Genomic DNA, 19,572 nt, shown 5'->3' with positions numbered 1-19,572 from the left:
TGGTGTATTAAAACCTTTTTTTCTTTTTTTTAAAGAAAAACTTGCTCATCAGTTTGTCATAAACAGAATTTCAGCAATGTAAAGCAATTTAGTGTTTTCCCACAAATTACCGCAGTCTGGGTTTTGCCCACCCAATCCTGCCCCTGCAACAAAATACATTTTACCCACTATTATGGCAGAGGATCCTTCAGGTTCCACAAGATCCCAGGCTCACTGCAGGAGTCTAGGTCACAACCCTCTCTTCAATAAGTGTCCTTTGCTCCTCACCTCACTCCCTTTAAATCCATCCAAATTTCTACCAAAAACCACACTAACACGAACAAAACCCATACTTCTCTCCTTCGCTGACCAGGTCACTTCCCTCTTATAATCTTCTTCCCTTCCACTTCAAGGTCCTTGTCCTTCTTTACAGCTGCACACAATTCTGCCCCTGATGACATCTTCTCTCTCATCTCCTCCTCCTCTCTGGACCTCTGCCTATGCAGCTCCTTATCCCTTTTTCTAGGTCTTCTACCATTCCTCACTCTCTGCAGACTACAGAAAATTCAGTATACAAGTTGAATAGATATTTTTTCCCTCCAGACCATCAACCTTTTTCTACTAATACTATAAAAATACTCCTGTCCCATTTTCATTTAATTGACTTTTGGTCACTACAACCAGCACCACAGCAATTCTCAAATATGGCATTTATATTAGAAAGTAGACTTCACTTTCATTTGCCTAAGCCAATTACTCTATGAGATCATATGCCAAAGAGGCTCATTCAATGCTAATTTTCTTCAAGAGGTTAATTTTGCAGTATTGTCTGAGTGGCCAGTCCCTATATCACAATGCTGAATCAGTCAACTCTCCCTGCCTGGGACTCCAGGGAAACTTTCAGTGCATCACAGCCAGGTTATTTCCTCTGCTTCCACCAAGAGGTGAAAGAGTGGAAGGATTTCACAGATTTAAGAAGGAAAATGAAAAACCCTAGTGCATTTACTCACTCACTCACAGACAGGAGTGTGCGTCACGCACTATACTATACAACACACAGTTCATTCCTTCATTCCAGTACCCAAATATTGGAATGGGGACACAAGTGACATGGTCAGCTCCTCACCTAGCAGTTGAAACAATACAACAGAAGCACCCAGGAGATTTTGCTTGACAGATAATACTACCTTCTTCTTAACTTGTGTGATTATGCAACATAAATCAAAGCTTTATTTCCCACTGGGTCTTATTTCAGATGCCCTTCTCCCATCAGAATAATGTTTGTAATTATTCCTGGCAAATCAGAGTCAGGCTATGTGTAATCAGATCATGGATATCCAAAGGCTGACTCAAACTAATTTTGCTAATTATCTTTTGGACAATGAATTTACACTCAGATGACTTTTGTAGTGAACTCTCACCACCAGTCATTTCTTACACAATCCTTAAGTACTTTATCATTTGATGAACACAATAAAATAGGATTGTTTGTACATAGAACGATCATATCCAAACTCACAATACTGATTGTGGAGAAAAGATATTTCATTCTTATTTCTTGAACAACTGTTATATTTTGAATTTTGAGAAGCATGGTTGCATGATGTTTGAGCATATAACGTCTTTTCTTTTTCTTTATTATTGTTGTCAACATTAATGTCAGAAACTTCCACACGCTACTGTTGTTCTTAAGAACCAAGATCTGCAAAATTAAACAGCTGGATCAAAAAAACCCAAATATGCCCTTTAAAAAAACCAAACAAATGTTAACAGATCACATTGACTTGTTTCTTAGTAGCGTAACCAAGTTAAATTTCAACATTTAGGTCTGGATTCTCATTTTAGCTGCAAACAGATTTTAGGGGCAATATAAGAGACATTACCTTTCCAACAGGAAATCTGAGCAAGCCAAAGAATTTAACCAAATAAATCTTTAACGATGACATAAAAAGCAAATAGCTGAATATTCCTAAGAGGCAGACTAAAACAGGTCACAGCTTTATAAAATATTAGTGGAAATATTAAAGGGAAATATGCTCTATGTGGAGGTAATGCCACAATAAATACTCCAGATCCTAGGGTGTTTTGTTATGTTTTTCTTCCATTATATTGATTTTTTCAGCTTCCGTATTCAGTTATACTCAATAACCTTTATGCAATACAGGGTTCTTGTAACTATCCACCTTTCTACCAATAAGACATTAAAAAAATAAAATGCATCACTTTACCTTTGTGATGAGAATTCGGTACTTTTCCACTAGGTGGTCATTGTTATGACATCCTGCTAGCAGCTGCCACACCTCTCCTCTCAGTGCCTCGGGAACACCACTTCTCACCAACGCTGACAAAGGCTTTGGCCTCACACTCAAATTGAGATGCCTAGGTGAAGGGAGGGCAAGAGGTAAGTTATTCTCCATCACTGTGGCCCAAGTACAAGTGTATGAAAACACATGGGTAACAACCAAAATGCAATGCAGAATGTGAGACGCAATGGAGAAAACTTTAAGACAGTCTGTGTGTTACTGGAGTATCTTTCTAGTCCATAGGAGGCTGTAATGTAAATGACAGTGTGGGAACATTCAGGAGCCATGAAAGAAACAAAATTAATGGGACACATTTCCAATCTACTTCCATAAACCCTATTAAATCTAGTTTGAAGACAAACATGTCCTGGACCTGCTGTAAGAGACTCAACAGCACAATATACCAAAGCAGAAAAGCCTTAAACACAAGTACAGAAATACACCACATTCTGTATGATCTCTAGAAGATGTATATATGCTGGTTTCCTTTCCTGCTCCTCTCCAATCTACAGTAGGATGATTCCATTACAATCATCTGGCCGCAAAAAGTTAGTGTGTCAGACATTTAAAACCGCAATTATTCCACAGGACCCTTGTACTATAATCTGTTCTTTCACCCTCTACGTAAATTCAGTTCTCCTGAATTTATCATCTTGCTAGAAAGCTTTTTAAATACCAGGATTTCCCCCATTACACCAGAAATACAACAGAGCTTGATAACAGGGAGCACTAATCAATTATAATCTATAAAGGAAATAAAATCTGTTCTCAGAACCAAGCTTGGGAGTTAGAACATCTACAACAAATACAAACCCTCTGAAGAGACTATGAACTGCCTTACCTTAATTTATGACCAGAATTAGTATATATAGTAGGTTTAATAAAACAGAGTCACACAATATAACCTGTGTACTTGATGGGTAACAGGCTACCAGATATTCCCAACTACTGGATTTTGGAGTGTGAAGAGCATGTGACTCATTTGTAATAAAATACAAACCATACATGGTAAAAAAAAAAAGTTAAAAGAATACCAACAAATCGCTAATTGCTATTAAAAAAAATCTGAATAGGAGATCATAAAACCATGGCATCTAAGCACCTGAACTCTCCTTTTTAGGATTTTCAATCCTCTATTATGCTAAAAGCTCAAGGATCATTACCTGCAATATTTTTTTAAGTTAAGAGGGAAACTTTAACACCACACTAAAGTTGTTACTGCCAGCATTAGCACAGAAGCACTCCACATCCTTAGAGCTGCCAAAACATTTTCAGTGAGAGTGTCAGGTGGCTTAATTACCTTTCAGCCTTGGAAGAGTTACAGAACTGAAGTATATGAGAAACATTCTTGCTGAGAGAGGATTTGTAGAGCTCATCTGATCAAACTGCTTGTAAGGGGGTGGGGGAAGAGAGGACATAATTTTGTTGCAGTCTTTCCACTCTTTTGTTATATTAAAGTGACAATTTCATGTCAAGCACTCCTATCAAATTAGCATAATGTATTTGTATTAAAAAATTGGAAATAAAAACCCTATCAAATTTGAAATGATGGCATTAAAGATCAATAGAGAACCACTCCCCTTACTAGGCTATGAGTAGCTTGATTGCAAGAAAATCTTTGCTAAAATTCATTATATTAGTAAATTTCCTACCACTTAAATGTGGATTTAATCTGATCTCTACTGTACTGTAGCTTTGCTTTTCTCCTTCTCAGATGTAATATTTCATTTCCCCTCAGCTTTCTGGATGTTTCTTGCTCTGCTTTTCAATGGTGTTAGGAAGAACAGGCAGAGAACTAATACTAGATGGAGACCAAGGGCAAGTTTGAAATGCTCCATGTGGTATTGTGTTTGTGTGATCTCTTTGTGCAATGCTGGCAGAGTTTTGCAAAGATCCCAGTACCAACCTCTTTGAGGGAGGCTTATCTTAGTATGCAAAGCTGGCTAGTTGTTCGCCCAAGAAGGGAGGGTATGGGTTGCACCAGAATCTCTACTATTTAGAAATTCTGTGCTAGATAAATCAGCACTTCCTAGAAAAGCAGAATGACTCATACACTCCCCTGATGGACCCAGAGCCTATCTTCCTTTAATGAGGTGGACATCCTCATAATCCAACGTAGATCCTGCTGTATTTTTAAGAGTCAAAGGCTAAGGATACTCAGAGGGGGTAAGTGGCTCAGCTCTAATCGACCTTGGACCTGGAAGGAGGGAACCTACCTGGGAAATGATCTCTGGGGAGCCAAAGTGGAGGGAAAGCTGCAGCTTTCTTCTTCTTCTTTTGATGGTTAGATTTTTTTTATTAGCAAATGTAGAGCAAAGTAATACTAGGCTTTCCAGAACACCTGTGGCTGCAGTAACCCCAAGAAACTAACATGTTCATTCAATGATTTTAAAGAACACTCAGACATATAAAAAAGTAGAAGTACAAAAGATATCAGACAAAACCTGAAATCAGATAAGAAAATAAGGGGCACTCTCAATAACAGAGGATTTAATTCACTCTAATTTTGAGAAACAATGGCCACTCTGCGAAGAAAGAACACACTTAGCTGGCACTTAGCTGGCAACCTATCATGTCTGAGAAGACTCAGAAGTACCATTTTCAGAATGCATATTCTTGCTTCTTACCATTTGGACAGAAGATCTCCCCATGTTTCAAGAATTTTTTCAGCACACTCTTTGGAAACATCTCCAGAACCACTCAAGAGAGGCTCATCATTATCTATAATGAATGAGAAGAGAGGAGAAAATGTAAGAACAGGGGGAACTATCCTACCAGGAGATTAGCATTCAACTCTCTACAATGTGAATCGGTTCTTGGTGTATCTGTGCAAATTTTAACAAGGAGGAATACAGCATTTGTAGACTCAATCCTTATATAATCATTATCAGGCACCTCACAATTCAATCCAGAACAAGTCAGAATGCAAAGCAGGCGTTAACCTAATTGCTACCAATGCAATCATATTTCAGATGTTATCTTGAAAGAAATGTATGGTATGCTATCAGTGAAATGCTGCACCTCTAGCACTGCTAAAGCAAGTATTTTAAAGCAGCAAGTACCTGACAAACAACTGAAATACTGCCAGTGATAGATAATGTAACATCCTCAACTCTTGATCTTTCAAATGAAAGATTAAGGGATCTTGTTTCCTTTATGAAACATAATGAGGCCATTATAATGTCATTGCATTCATTGCAACCTGAACTGCTTTGCACTTTTCCTTTGAATGCTGTTACTTTTTTGATAGCCCCCAAAGCTTGAATTATGTAGCTTTTAGAATGCTGCACATTCCATCGCTAAAATGAAAGAGTAGATAAGCACAAGCAGAATAAGCAGCCCTTGGTTAAAACCAATCTCATAGCTGATATATTCAGTCACAGATATTTTGAAATGCTCATTACAAGTAATGTAGATAAAAGCTCTGCTGCCATTCAGTATTTCTCTGACAGTGGTCTGACAGTGTTCCATTAAATTAATTATACAAAAATACATTCCTTTTGAATGGACCTCATTTATTTTGGTTCATGTGTGAAAAATCTAGAACAGCACAAACAGATATCTGAAGTGGTAGATGCTATAATTCAAGCATACTGATTACTTTTCTAACAGTTACTCAGAAACAGTTCAAAAGTCTATTCAAAAAATGAAATGGCAACACAGCCAGCTGAAAACACACCAGGTCTCAGAATGAACAGCATCACCAAAACAGTGAAATAGCTCCTGGTGTGACATTATGCACTACAGAAGCCTATGCTCACTTTTCATTGCAAACATGCCACTTATAAAAAGAATAGGAGTACTTGTGGCACCTTAGAGACTAACAAATTTATCCTGTTCTTTTTGCGGACACAGACTAACATGGCTGCTACTCTGAAACATGCCACTTATAGAAAACTCAAACTAAAGCCAACTCCACATTTCTCAGGGCTGCAGCTGTTTACATTTGTTTAAAGGAGAGAAACTCCATCTCAAGTGCTACTTCAGGTCAGATGCTTCTAAGCAGCCTATCACCATTTTTAACTTTGTCACAGTGTGTCAAACTCTTCACAGTGTGTCTCCATGCAAATTCAAATGAACCAAGGAAAAGCATTTAGCTGGTTCATAGAAGTGCCCAAGAAAAATGGAGTGGCAGCTGCAGGTACTGTTTGAATGTTAGTTATCAGACACTCATAGCTTTAAAGTGTGAAACAAGATCCCATTCAAAAGGTAACTTGTTCTAAACAGTTTTGTTAGTTACCTAGGCTGGTTTCCATTTCCTTCAAAACATGCAAATAAAACAAAGGTTACAGGACCCACTTCATACCTTCCTCTTCGTCATCCTCTGGAGGGGAAGGAATCATTGAGCCCTGGGACCCAGACTGCGGCAATCGAATAGAGGGGCTTGCTGTAGTTTTTCTTCTCTCCCTTTCTGATTCACTTTCTAGACACACAACTTCATATAACGTATCTGTGTTGTTCTTCCTGTCCTTTTGTTTTATCTGGATTAGAAAATATACTTGTGAGTCGGGCGTTACATAGGAATATGTGCTTCACAAGGTTTTTTCTACATCCTCTCCTTGGGGTAGGGGAGATGGAGAAGAGGAACTATTTTCACCACCATCCACACGGGAAAAAGTGAAGAACTGAAATTTTTACTACAGTCCTTTCAGTGCCCCAATGCAACTTCCAGGGCAGTGAATGCTTCTGGTGTTAGGTGTCTGCCCCTATTTCATGGGAATGCATAGCAAACATAATCCAAAAGGCATCACTCAGAATTGTATAGCTCCTACAAGTAAGATGTACTCCCCACCTTGGGACAAATGAGTATATTTCAGGTCCAGAACTCATAAGCAGGCTCATCTTTTTCCACAGGAGTGGACTGGAGACACAGGTAGCATGTATTTCAACAGTATATAATAGGTTTGCTCTGGGGAAGTTCTAGGAGAGGAAGTTCGGTGAATTCTTGACTACCTGACAACCTTTTCATTAAGGGGGAAAATACTACGAATGACAAAAACCTAGAACTATAGCTAACTTCTCACCGACTAATAGTGCAGTGTACACCAATTTTTTCTGTAATCTTTTAGTGATAAGATTGTTTGTTCTTGTTTAGTGTCCCAGCATGGCTACTGATTGTCTATTTGCTGCTTCAAAAGTAAGATGTACATGTATTCTTGCTGAGAACACAGGTAGCCAACTTTATGGGCTCCAAGGTCCATTGTGTGGCCTTATTTCCTCTATTAATTTTCAATGCTTCTGTTCTGTTACAGGGAAGTTAAAGCAAAGACTTTCTAGGTAAACACTTCACAAAATTCTAACTTAATTCAAGACTATTAAAGAAGATTTACTTCCACCCAGTCAAAATCAAAGATTGGAAAGAAAGAAATAGCTACTTTTACAGAATTCCACTGTAAAAAATTCCCAAAGTTCAATTTAATCATTTTAGTATTTTAAATTTATGGAAATTCTTCCAGACTAAAGATCATTAAGTCAATGAATGTTATCTGGGAAAATAAAATCCCTCTGCTTCCACCATTTCCGAAACAAGAAACATTGGCAAACTAAGATAAGCTAATTCTACATAGTTGTATCTTTTAAAGACTAATCACCTCTCTGTAGAAACAAGTTTCCCTTCCATGCTTATCAGGCATGACTCTCTATATCGGTCACTTCAACTATGAATTGTGCTAACTCCTCCATTAGTAAACACTGGAAGTTGGATAACCTGTCAGTGCCTGTGAACAAGGCAGAATTACGTGAGATAAAGGTCACAATGCATGCAGAGTTTGGTAAGACAAAAGATACAAAATTAGCTAAGTAAGATAAGCTTCCTTACATTACCAGGCAGAAAAGCAGCCTGTATTCTAAGATTAGTGAAATATTTATAGCTAACTGCATTAATTGTTCAACATCTCCACAATCCACCTCAAAAAGATCAATCCAAATAGGGAGAGGATAAGACTAATCTCCTACATGGAGGGGTTTTTTCCAGCCTGTATTTTGAAGGAAGGTTTCCATAACATCTCTTCATATCAGGTGCTTCTGGAATGAGCTGTTCAGCAACGTAACAGGTTACACATGGAATTAACTTTAAATAAAAAAGATAAATGCAGCAAAGACGCCTCAGAGAAACCATGCCACTATTTGCTATTACTTAAAAAACAACAACAACAACAAAAACCCCAAAACCAACAAGTGCAAAAGAGAACACTAGGGAGAAAGCTGCTCGTTTCAACTGAGCCTCTTAAAGAAGTGACTCAATATAATTCATGAACAATAAGAGATCAGCGAGCCCCTTCCCTCACTATTCCTGACTCCACTCAGTGCTATTGAACTGTGTGAATCCACCAATGGGATGGTTTGTTTTCATACGCTCTCCATTTCCTCTAAAGAGTGGTTTTGTTTCAGGGTGACCGTTTCATAAGCAAGTTAGGAATAGCTTCCCCCCACCACCACATACTAACTCTTAGGTGGTTTTCATCATCCATTTTCAAGCCTTTGACTGTTTCTTGCGTGAGGTATTGCCATATATTATTCGAGTGTATGTCTTAGACGACTTTACCCTTTTCTTTCCAGCAGGTGGAGTCAAAAAGCTAAGATGTTAGCCTTTTTGACATTGCTTCCCAGTTCCGTTTTTCAACAGGAAAAGCTGGGATATTTGGTTTGTTGAAACCTCTGCTCTAACCATGTAATACAGGGGGAAAGGGAGCAGTGCAGTGACACTTCTCCAATTCTTAGACCTTAACAGCATAATTGAAGAAAAATAGCCTTTCTAGGTCAACTGTCAAATTTTTCTGGGACCTGCACATTTAAATCCTGTTTGAAGTTCTGTTTATCTTTGCAAAAAGTAACCTACCTTTTCTATGTTTATACTATGGCATGTCAAGTAAAAGAAAAGCAGGACTTGTACATTAAGGAAATTTTGTAACATCCCAAATACCAGGTTTGAAAGTACAGAAGTTAATTACACATGACAACCTGCAGCCCGATCCTGCAGCCCTTATACACGATTCATTCCACTGGCTTCAATAGGACAACACATGTATCAGGGCTTCAGGACTGGGCCTTTAAACTGCACTGAGTTTATCCTTGTCCCTAATATGTTGACATTTAACCTGTAATGCATCCTAAATCTACCTCTGAAGTCTCAAAAGAATTTAATTATAGGGTAGTTATGGTCAGTTAAGCCTGCCAAGCCCCAAATGTAACTGTAGATAAAAAGACAGTGTTACCTGTTTTAGTTTTAGGAAAAAGTTTTCGGTGGAGCTACGTTTGCTAAAGGGCCAGAACAATCTCTCATTAGGTGAGCAAACTCGGACTTTGGTCTCCAGAAGGAATCGGACAGGTTCCTGAACCTCAGTTATCACCAAATCAACAGCTGTAGTCATGAATAGCACTTTATCTACAGAGAAAAAAAATCAAATCAATAATACAATCACCTGCTGACAAATCTCAGTGGAAATGCTCTCTAAACTGTTTACCTTGTAGTAATGTTACTGTAAAAGCTAATTCTGCAGAAAAGTCTCTTTTAGTTAACCTAACATCCCAAGTCAGAGGCTACCAGAGCAAAGGTTTCAGTGACTGGCACAGGACAATAAGATGAGCTATTTGCTAGAGAGAGAAGATGCCCTATCAGAATCTTCTTTTAGCAAAGGATGCCCCATTACGGCGGATAAAAATCCTTTGTCAAATTTTTTGAATCCCTATTGAAAACTAGCAAATATGTTCCTTAAAACAATTACAAATATTTAATTAAGGGTTTGCTTTGCATGGTGACCTCTGCTTTGCAAGTACAGTATAGTCCCACCAGTTTTTTTTTTTAAATGAGTTATTTGGATGATGGATAAATCCTACTACGTTAAAGAGATTCTGAAACATGTTTTCAAGACCACCAAGCTGTGAGAAATTCTCTCCTTGATCGAGTAGAGCCACCGATAGCAGCAGGACTCTTCACAAAATGGGAAAGAGACTAGGCCAGACAATTTTAGGACCACTAACATTCCTGACCTTCAGGCAATTCACATTCAATTCCACAATTTGCACACTCAACTATAATTGTGAAAATCACCTACAATATTTGGAAATTTTATCCTTCAAGTTCCATTGTTAGGCTTAAGAATCAAAAGTCATCCCCCAAAACTGAAGTGGAGCCCCACAAATCTGCCAGTTTATTGGATTTTTCTCTGTCACATGTAAAATTTTCTTAGAGTGGCTTTCCCACAATAATCTTTGTGCAACACCTGTTGGATTTACAGTAGGAATTAAGCACATACAAAAGGGAAATCCTATAGTAAATGATCTGGTGCAATTCATAATGAGAGTCTGCAGAAGCTAAAGGAATGAAGTACTAGACCTCCTCCTCATCTCCCACATCTTGTACCACCATTCCTTTCCCTATTAGGATGTCTGAGTACCCTTACGGTATGCTAATACTAGGGAATGGACTAGTCTTCTGTTCTATTTAGATTTACACATCCCATGTGAACCAAATTCAGAGACCACAACACTAGTTTTACTATATTATGTTACTAAGAGAAAAAGTAAAGGATGTCACTCTGATCTCTCTCAGCAAGAGCCCTTTTAAATTAATAAAAAGAAATCCAATGCCTGTGAAGTCAGTCACACATTCCTGCTGATAATAAAGTTAAGTTTGGTAAAGTTGGTACCTTTAGGAGTTTCTTCATTTACAGTCTGGAAATGTGGAGATTTTGGATTCCAACTCCCAGTGATGACATACGATTTCCCATCAGAGCTTTTCCCCATGGACTCCTAGAAACAAATGGAAGACCAAACATTACTATTAACATTAAAATAATGAAAAAAAATTAAAGTGAACTGTGTGCTCGTGAAAGGTGTTAGGAGTCCCAGCCCTAGAGAGACACCTGATGTTTATCCACAAAACAACTACTGCCTGGGCATCAGCACTGCCAATTCCCCAAGTCCACGTTACTCAGCTCTAACCAGGAGAGAGTCTCTGGGATGAGAGCAGAGCTCAATTCTGATGGCCCATGAGACCTTTGACCTCCCAGCTGAGTCTGCCACAAAGAGGCCAGTCACTACTAACTGCAATGATTTTTTATGAAGTGAACACTGTCCAATAGGAACTGTGGAAAGAACAGTAGTTTATTTCAGAGAGGCCAAAGAGCCAACTGCACTCCGGTGACTTTCAGGCCACTACTAATCTGGGTCAGATTGAAACCCATTGTCTACAGGGGAAGGGCTCCATATTGCAAAACCATATAAGCTCCCCTCAGATTTCTTCTTTAACATGGCCCTAGAAGATTCAAGACAATTCAGTTATTCTGGCCTCATTTCATACTATGCAGTCTCTAAATGACAGCTGCTTGAATGGTACATTCACTACACTAAAGTATGTGACTAAATTGTTTGCTTTAGGGATGCATTTCATTGTCTCTACTATATTGAAACAAATTAAACCAGAATACTTACAAACTGCTAATCCTAAAAAGCTTTCCAGCTGTTTCACATTAATGTATATTGATACATTGCAGTGTTGTCATAAACAACATCTGACATTGTGAGATTGTACTATCCTAAATGTCCTTGATATCTAAAGGACATTAGAGTGCGGACTCTTTTATACTGGTCTTTTTCTAAAATATATACATAGTACTCACAAGCACAACATTCAAAGTTAGGAAATGCCAGAAGTTTAAGGTTTCACAGGTAACCTTAATTAATTCCCCTTGTCAGCATGCTTGATAATACAATCTTTACATCCATGATCCCATACTATTCTTTCCACAGGACCCTTGCCCCATTCAGTGCACAGAATGGACAGTACCCACGTAACAACCAGTTATTTCAATATTTTGTTATAGCCTCATTGTTCAGCATATGGCCTCTACTCTGAAACCAAAGTTATTCATTTACTAATGGGATTTCCCTATGGTGCTTACCACGACAGAATCTGGGTGCTTCACAAACATTAACAAATGTATCTTCAGAACACCTTTCCTGAGGTCAGGAGGTGGTGGTATCCCCATTCACGGATAGGGAACTAAGGCAGAGATGAAGGTCAGAAGCCTTCACTATTTTGCTGCCCAATTTGAGGCACCTCAGTCCTCAAGTGCATTTTATAGCCCTTTATATGTTCAAAAGGACAGCTCCCCTTTGACTTGTGTATATCAGACCCCACGTCTCATGTTAGGCATCCAGAAAATGAGAACACTACTACTGGCCAGCTGTATAAAGCTAGCAAAAAGACTGGAAGCTGTACATTACAGATGATTGAGGAAGATACTACATATTTCATGGAAAGATAATATAAAAAATGTGAAGAGTAAGGGAGCTGACAGAGCAGGACATGTTTAAAACAAAAGGAAAAACTTCTTCACACAACACACAGTCAACCTGTGGAACTCACTGCCAGACAATGTTGTGAAGGCCAAAACTATAACGGATTTCAAAAAAATAATTAGGTAAGTTTATGGAGCATAGGTCCATCAGCGGCTATTAGTAAGGCTGCGAGTCTGTCACAGAGATCACGGATTCTGTGATTTTATGGGACCTCCGTGACTTCTCCAGCAGCAAGTGCGGCTGGCCTAAACGTCGCCCAAGCAGCTTGGGTAGCCCCTGGGCCAGCCGCACCAGGTGTTGCTGGGGCAGTCTCAGGCTGCAGCGGCCCCTTCCCCTGCTGCCCCCCCCGGCAACAGCGGGAGGTCCTGGGCCTGCCCCAGAGCCCCCACAGGGTGACCTGTCCCAGAAGCCACTGCCCCCTGCCCCAGAGCCCCCGTGGCATCCTCCAAGCCACCCCCTGCCCTAGAGTCCCTGTGGGCCCCCCTCAGCCGCCGCCCCCTGCCCCAGGGCTCCCATGGCACCCTCCAAGCCACCCCCTGCCCCAGATGATTTAGTCAGGGGTATATAGTAAAAGTCATGGACAGGTCATGGGCCATTAATTTTTGTTTACTGCCCATAATCTGTCCATCACTTTTACTAAAAATAACTGCGACTAAAATGTAGCCTTAGCTATTAGCCAAGATGGGCAGCAACCCCATGCTCTGGATATCTCTAAGCCTCTGACTGCCAGATGCTGGGAATGGAAAACAGAGGATGAATCATTTAATGACTGCCTTGATCTGTTCATTCCCTGAAGCATCTGGCATTGGCCCCTGTCACAGGATACTGGGCTAGATGGACCACTGGTCTGACTCAATATGGCCATTCTTATGTTCTTCCAGCTTCTGCAACAAATGAGGCAAGGGTCTGACAGACAGCCTCCAGGTCTGGCTCTTGTCCCCTCTGTATCTGAGGAAAGCTGTTCTTCCTTCCCCTTGCTTGGGTGCAGGCAGACGGAACACTGAGCGTACAAGAGTCTCCTCTCTCAGTTCCAGTACCCAGTACCAAAGTAGCCCATAGCAGCTGGAAGCAACAACTGAAGGGAAAGTCCTGCTCAGCCCTTATGGCCCTGGACTGAAGCCTGCCCAATACAGACAATATTTGCTACAATCATGCTGCTAAATCGCCAAATCTCTGCTGAGTATGTGCACACTGGGCTTTTTCAGAGGCCTATAACTTGGCCAAATTCAGAAGCAGCAAAAGGCAAATTGCTGACACAAACCTTCCACCCAATTCCAAGATCCTGCTCCAAATCTTGCATGTGCTATAGCTTCTCAAGAAAACATCTGTACATTTTTTTAATATGAACAGGAAATATTTTCCCCACTCTATTTTTGCTGAACTATTTTTGTCAAAGCTTTCCAAAAAACCTTCAGATTTAGGAAGACACCAAACACAGAAAATTTCAGCCTGAATGGTTAAAGTTTGGCAAAGTTATAAACAACTGAAATCAGGGTCTTATCATGGGAAATGTCAGCTAACTTTAACTCTTACGTGGCACTTCCAGCTCCATTATAATAAAGAAAGAATGACATCACTTTAAATAGATAATTGACTATAAATGGAAATGCTATTTGTACAGTGCAATGCAATGAAACACTGTGGAACTTTCATTCTGCTTCCCTTTAAAAAGTTATCCTAAGTCCAAGTTCTCTCTGTGGTCTCTAATTGGGACTATCTCGGAGAGAATATTAACCACAATCCAAGACATTTCAGATGCATGCAAAATGTAATGATAGGCCTTAGCAGAGCACAGAGGAAGCAAAAAAATTCTCTGCTAAAAAGACACTAGCATGTCTGCGAATGGATACACAGGAGATAGCTAATGAACGTGTACTGACACTGTTCAAATGTGAGTAATAGTGGTGTACTTTTAAGAGGGTGTATGACTGCATTCTGAAGCAATTCAGAAATTGATTTACATGTGCATAAAGCACATTGGCAAGAGAGAGGTTTTGAAATACTCTGTTCTAAATCCCTATTTTATTTTAAAATTTAATGTGTACTTTAGAGTCCAGTTACTTTATGCTACCCTTTCAATATGAATTAAAATACAGACTAACATGGCTGCTACTCTGAAACCTAAAATAGAGAAGTTTTTATACAGATGTTCACAGAATACTAATAAAACATGGTTCAGGTAAAAAAAAAAAAACACCACAAACTATGTCTGTGATACCTACCGCCTTAGCAATTACTACATCATTACTTTCCAGATATCAGATCAAAAATGCAATACGCCACTTGTGAAACACCAATATGCCAATTAATACTGAAACTTTGTCTTTGTGCTGAAATGATTATCCAGGTTCCCTATAAAACTTCCCACTATGTTCTGGCTGTAGAGGATAATGAAACATTTAAGGCAAATTGGGCTGCTCATCTGAAACACCAACATGGATTAAACCCTTTAAAAATCTAAGTCATAAAACACTTTCCTTTTGCGGTAAAACTCCATCTTTCAGATTAATACAACATTACACTCCAGCTGAATCCATCTTAAAACCTGGTGCCAGACAGGTGAGAGGAACTGTGGTCTATTCTGGTGTGCAGAGCACATGCTGAAGAACTGGATGTGGGTGACGACACAGCCAGACCTTTCCAGCCTGTTCCCCGAGATCAAACACCAGTGCTGCTAAGAAATACTCTTGTTCTTTATTTGTTAATAAAAATCCATTTTACCAAATCTAAAAGGTGCATGTCACCGCTCCGAACATCCTTCCCAGGGCTCAGGAGGAGGCCAAAACATCTGCAAAAACACAAATAATTAATCCATAAAAAATTAGTATTACATTTCAGGGACAAGCTGCTAACACCTCCTGCAAAACACCCCATTTATGTACATCTCTGCCTGTGTATCACACTGGGCCTTTGGACACTACAACAGAGCCTGATTGGATACCAACACAGAGCTTGTAGAGCACAGGTCTGTGAACTGGTTTAAAAACATGGTTCTCTTCTATTTACAGGGGCCCAGGAAGTTATTTAAGAATCTTCCCTGAAGGAACAGCACAAACGTAGCTGTGACTAACAAGGTGAGCTGATTGACCAAGGCCTTGTTGAGTGGCTTCCTCTATCTCATTTTCTATTACTAGGGATATTTGCATAAGGAACTTTCTATATCCTTCCATGACAGACAACGACCACAAAATCCAAAATTAAGTGCAAGTGTATTTTACGCCTTTATTTCACAGTAACGATATTTAGGGCTGGAGTACCAGACTTGGCTTTATCGTCTTTCTGTTTGCATCACAACCTCAATTTGTTGCATTTCATTTCAGACTGCAAATTCCATGGGGCAGAAACCCTGCCCTACTCTTAAGTATGAACAGTGCTGAGTAGACGGTCAGGGCTTAGATAAAGAATAGATCTCCTTCTGGTCAAGGGAAGGTGTAAGATTCCCTTCCCCGCCCCCTCCTCCACTTTACATTCTAGACCAGGGGCAGGCAAATGTTTTGGCCTGAGGGCCACATCGGGTTTCTGAAGTTGTATGGATGGCCAGTTAGGAGAGGCTGTGCCTGGCCCCTGCCCCTATCCGACCCAACTGCTTATCACCCTGATGGCCCCCCCCGGGACTTCTGCCCCATCCAACCCCCCCGTTCCCTGTCCCCTGACAGCCCCACTGCCCCATCCACCCCTCCCTGTCCCCTGACTGCCCCTGCAATCCCCCCTCCTTCCTGACTGGCCCCCAGGGACCCCTGCCCCCATTCAACCCTCCGGTTCCCTGTCCTCTGACTACCCCAACCCCTAGCCACACCCCCGCCCACCACCCTGAACTCCCCTGCCCTCTATCCAACCCCTGTGCTCCCTGCCCCCTTACCGCGCTGCCTGGAGCACTGGTGGCTGGCGGCACTACAGCCGCGCCGCCCAGAGCACCAGGACAGGCAGCCCTGCTGCCCAGCTGGAGCCAGCCATGCTGGGCCACTGGCGGTACAGTGAGCTGAGGCTGTGGGGGAGGGGCCAGGGGCTAGCCTCCTGGGCCAGGAGATCAGGGGCCGGGCAGGAGGGCCCTCAGCCCATAGTTTGCCCACCTCTGTTCTGGCAGATTCTGAATATATGTAGTGCAGTATATAAGGTGCTCAGACACTACAGGGATGGGTAAATACTGAAGTTATGCAACCACTGATGTTAGTATAAATCCAGATTTAGATATTTTTAAATAACCCTAAAATGGACCACCGTCCACACTCAGAGTCCAGGATCTTTCCATCCATGACCTGAATAGGCTCGTTATTTATGAAGGACGATAACAGAGACTATAGAATGGTCTACATAACAGACAACAGGCTCCAAAATTATGTTTTTTCAAAACAATTTTTTTTTCTGGTTCCCTTGAAATTCAAGTAGCATTTAACATTCCCCACATGCAAAAAATAATATTTAAACACAGAATCAGGCAACATAAAATAGGATAAATACTTTACATGCGAATTTTTTTTAAATAACTCATATCCAAAGGGTGTTCACCAGAGATGTGGGCCCCAGTCTTACAACTGGATTTGTGTGGGTGGATCACTGAGACTGTGTCCACCCACATAGATCCGACTGCAAGATCGGGGCCTTGGTCAGATGCAGCCCAGAAGATGTTTGCATACTCAAATTACAAGCCCATAAAAACATGTGTTGATAGAGAGATTACTCATCTGCTGCCTTGGAACTAGGAACAGTGTAGCTAAATAGGACATGGTTAAAGAATTAAAAACACAGGCTTACCTCTCAATGGCAAGTTCTTTATTAGTTGTCTGTTGGACGTAAATCACAATCTTCTTATCAATTCCTTGGCGGAGCTTAAAGCATTGTCTGTCCTTGTCTTTGGGAACTGCACTGTTATTTACCAAAAAGGGGGGAAAACTCAGATTGTTATTCATCTGTATTCCTCCTTTCAATAAATCAAAACAGCATCAGACATTTGGTGAAGTCAGCTTCGTATACAAATGCACCCAGACCTTTCTTCCTTGCCCACTACAGTCAGTAACAGAACAGAGATGGCAATATAATCAGGAGACAGTACTCTCTTGGGCTTTGAAATTAACTAACATAACTCTTTGTATTATGTAGCTTGTTCTTGGACACTTTCAACGGCATTTAGACAAGGGGTTTTAAAATATTGAGGTTTAAAGCAATTTCATTATATATTAGAAACTGGTTTTTGACTCACCCGTGTGCACAATGTGGCAGTAAGGTAATAAGCACCTGAGCAAAGAAAATGTACACTTAAAGCCCTTAGCAGTCTACCTTGGATTTGTATTTTTCTAGCCAGTTTTATTTCAGCTAGATACTGAGAAGGGCTTCTTCTCCTAAATGCTTACCAGAGCACTGGCCAGCCTGCTGATGTGGGAGCAGGCAGCACTGCGCTAAATGGCCAACCTGGATATCGAAGTGATATAACTGGGGCTGTTTGTTGAACAGTGAAGTGCAGCTGCAACAGTTGTTGGAGGGAACTGATGAACCGTTGGTTTCCACCATACACAAGTCCATGTTCCTTTGAGAGTAGCATTAATCCCTTGCCTCCTTTTATTTTATTTCAGTCTTTAGATTGAAGACCGAGAAGAGAGACAGGCTACGTAAACACAAAACGAGTACAGCTCAGCATTTATCTGAGTGGTCTTATAAGGAACAGTGTGGAGCGGCTAACGCCAAGTGCTTAAAACTTAACAGGGACTTGCACAGCCACGTGTGCATGCACATAACATACAAAGGAGTCAAATGCCCTGCGCTTTGAAGCTTTCAGATCTTGCAAGCTAAATAAGGTTGAGGTTGGACAATGTCTGAGTGGGAGACCACCAAGGAATACCCATTAGGTGGCGATTAAACAACAGACACGACCCTCTGAGCCCAACTGCTCTGGCATGATAATTCTGGTGATGCTCTCTTTCACTTGAGACGTAAAACTGACATTCTAATCACACATGGTCATTATAGAGCTCACTGACTCTCTTTAATTTGGATAAATGTGAAATTTAATGTGGATAAATGTAAAGTAATGCACATTGGAAAAAATAACCCCAACTATACATACAACATGATGGGGGCTAATTTAGCTACAACGAGTCAGGAAAAAGATCTTGGCGTCATCGTGGATAGTTCTCTGAAGATGTCCAAGCAGTGTGCAGAGGCGGTCAAAAAAGCAAACAGGATGTTAGGAATCATTAAAAAGGGGATAGAGAATAAGACTGAGAATATATTATTGCCCTTATATAAATCCATGGTACGCCCACATCTCGAATACTGTGTACAGATGTGGTCTCCTCACCTCAAAAAAGATATTCTAGCACTAGAAAAGGTTCAGAAAAGGGCAACTAAAATGATTAGGGGTTCAGAGAGGGTCCCATATGAGGAAAGATTAAAGAGGCTAGGACTCTTCAGCTTGGAAAAGAGGAGACTAAGGGGGGACATGATAGAGGAATATAAAATCATGAGTGATGTTGAGAAAGTGGATAAGGAAAAGTTATTTACTTATTCCCATAATACAAGAACTAGGGGTCACCAAATGAAATTAATAGGCAGCAGGTTTAAAACAAATAAAAGGAAGTTCTTCTTCACGCAGCGCACAGTCAACTTGTGGAACTCCTTACCTGAGGAGGTTGTGAAGGCTAGGACTATAACAATGTTTAAAAGGGGACTAGATAAATTCATGGTGGCTAAGTCCATAAATGGCTATTAGCCAGGATGGGTAAGAATGGTGTCCCTAGCCTCTGTTCGTCAGAGGATGGAGATGGATGGCAGGAGAGAGATCACTTGATCATTGCCTGTTAGGTTCACTCCCTCTGGGGCACCTGGCATTGGCCACTGTCGGTAGACAGATACTGGGCTAGATGGACCTTTGGTCTGACCCAGTACGGCCTTTCTTATGTTCTTATGTTCTTTAAGCAAAAGACTAGTATTATTAATCCAAGTGCCCAGACTGGGCTAATTACAGTCTGCTCCCTTCAGACCACTCCCAAACATC

General features: G+C 40.6%; 1 protein-coding gene across 1 annotated transcript in view; it reads right to left on the bottom strand.

The window, feature by feature from the left end:
- Positions 1-19,572, bottom strand: part of RABGAP1 (RAB GTPase activating protein 1) — a 120,581-nt gene that overhangs the window by 72,595 nt on the left and 28,414 nt on the right. Inside the window, exons 7-13 of the mRNA XM_044992392.1 lie at positions 17,337-17,447; positions 15,306-15,372; positions 10,931-11,033; positions 9,497-9,666; positions 6,589-6,763; positions 4,910-5,003; positions 2,208-2,358 (exon numbers count right to left, since the gene is read on the bottom strand). Of these exons, the coding sequence (XP_044848327.1) occupies positions 2,208-2,358; positions 4,910-5,003; positions 6,589-6,763; positions 9,497-9,666; positions 10,931-11,033; positions 15,306-15,372; positions 17,337-17,447 (871 nt within the window). The remainder of the gene's footprint in view (positions 1-2,207; positions 2,359-4,909; positions 5,004-6,588; positions 6,764-9,496; positions 9,667-10,930; positions 11,034-15,305; positions 15,373-17,336; positions 17,448-19,572) is intronic.

Source organism: Mauremys mutica, chromosome 18, assembly GCF_020497125.1.
Source record: "Mauremys mutica isolate MM-2020 ecotype Southern chromosome 18, ASM2049712v1, whole genome shotgun sequence".
Classification (NCBI taxonomy): domain Eukaryota; kingdom Metazoa; phylum Chordata; order Testudines; family Geoemydidae; genus Mauremys; species Mauremys mutica.
This window is presented reverse-complemented; position numbering and strand designations above follow the sequence as displayed.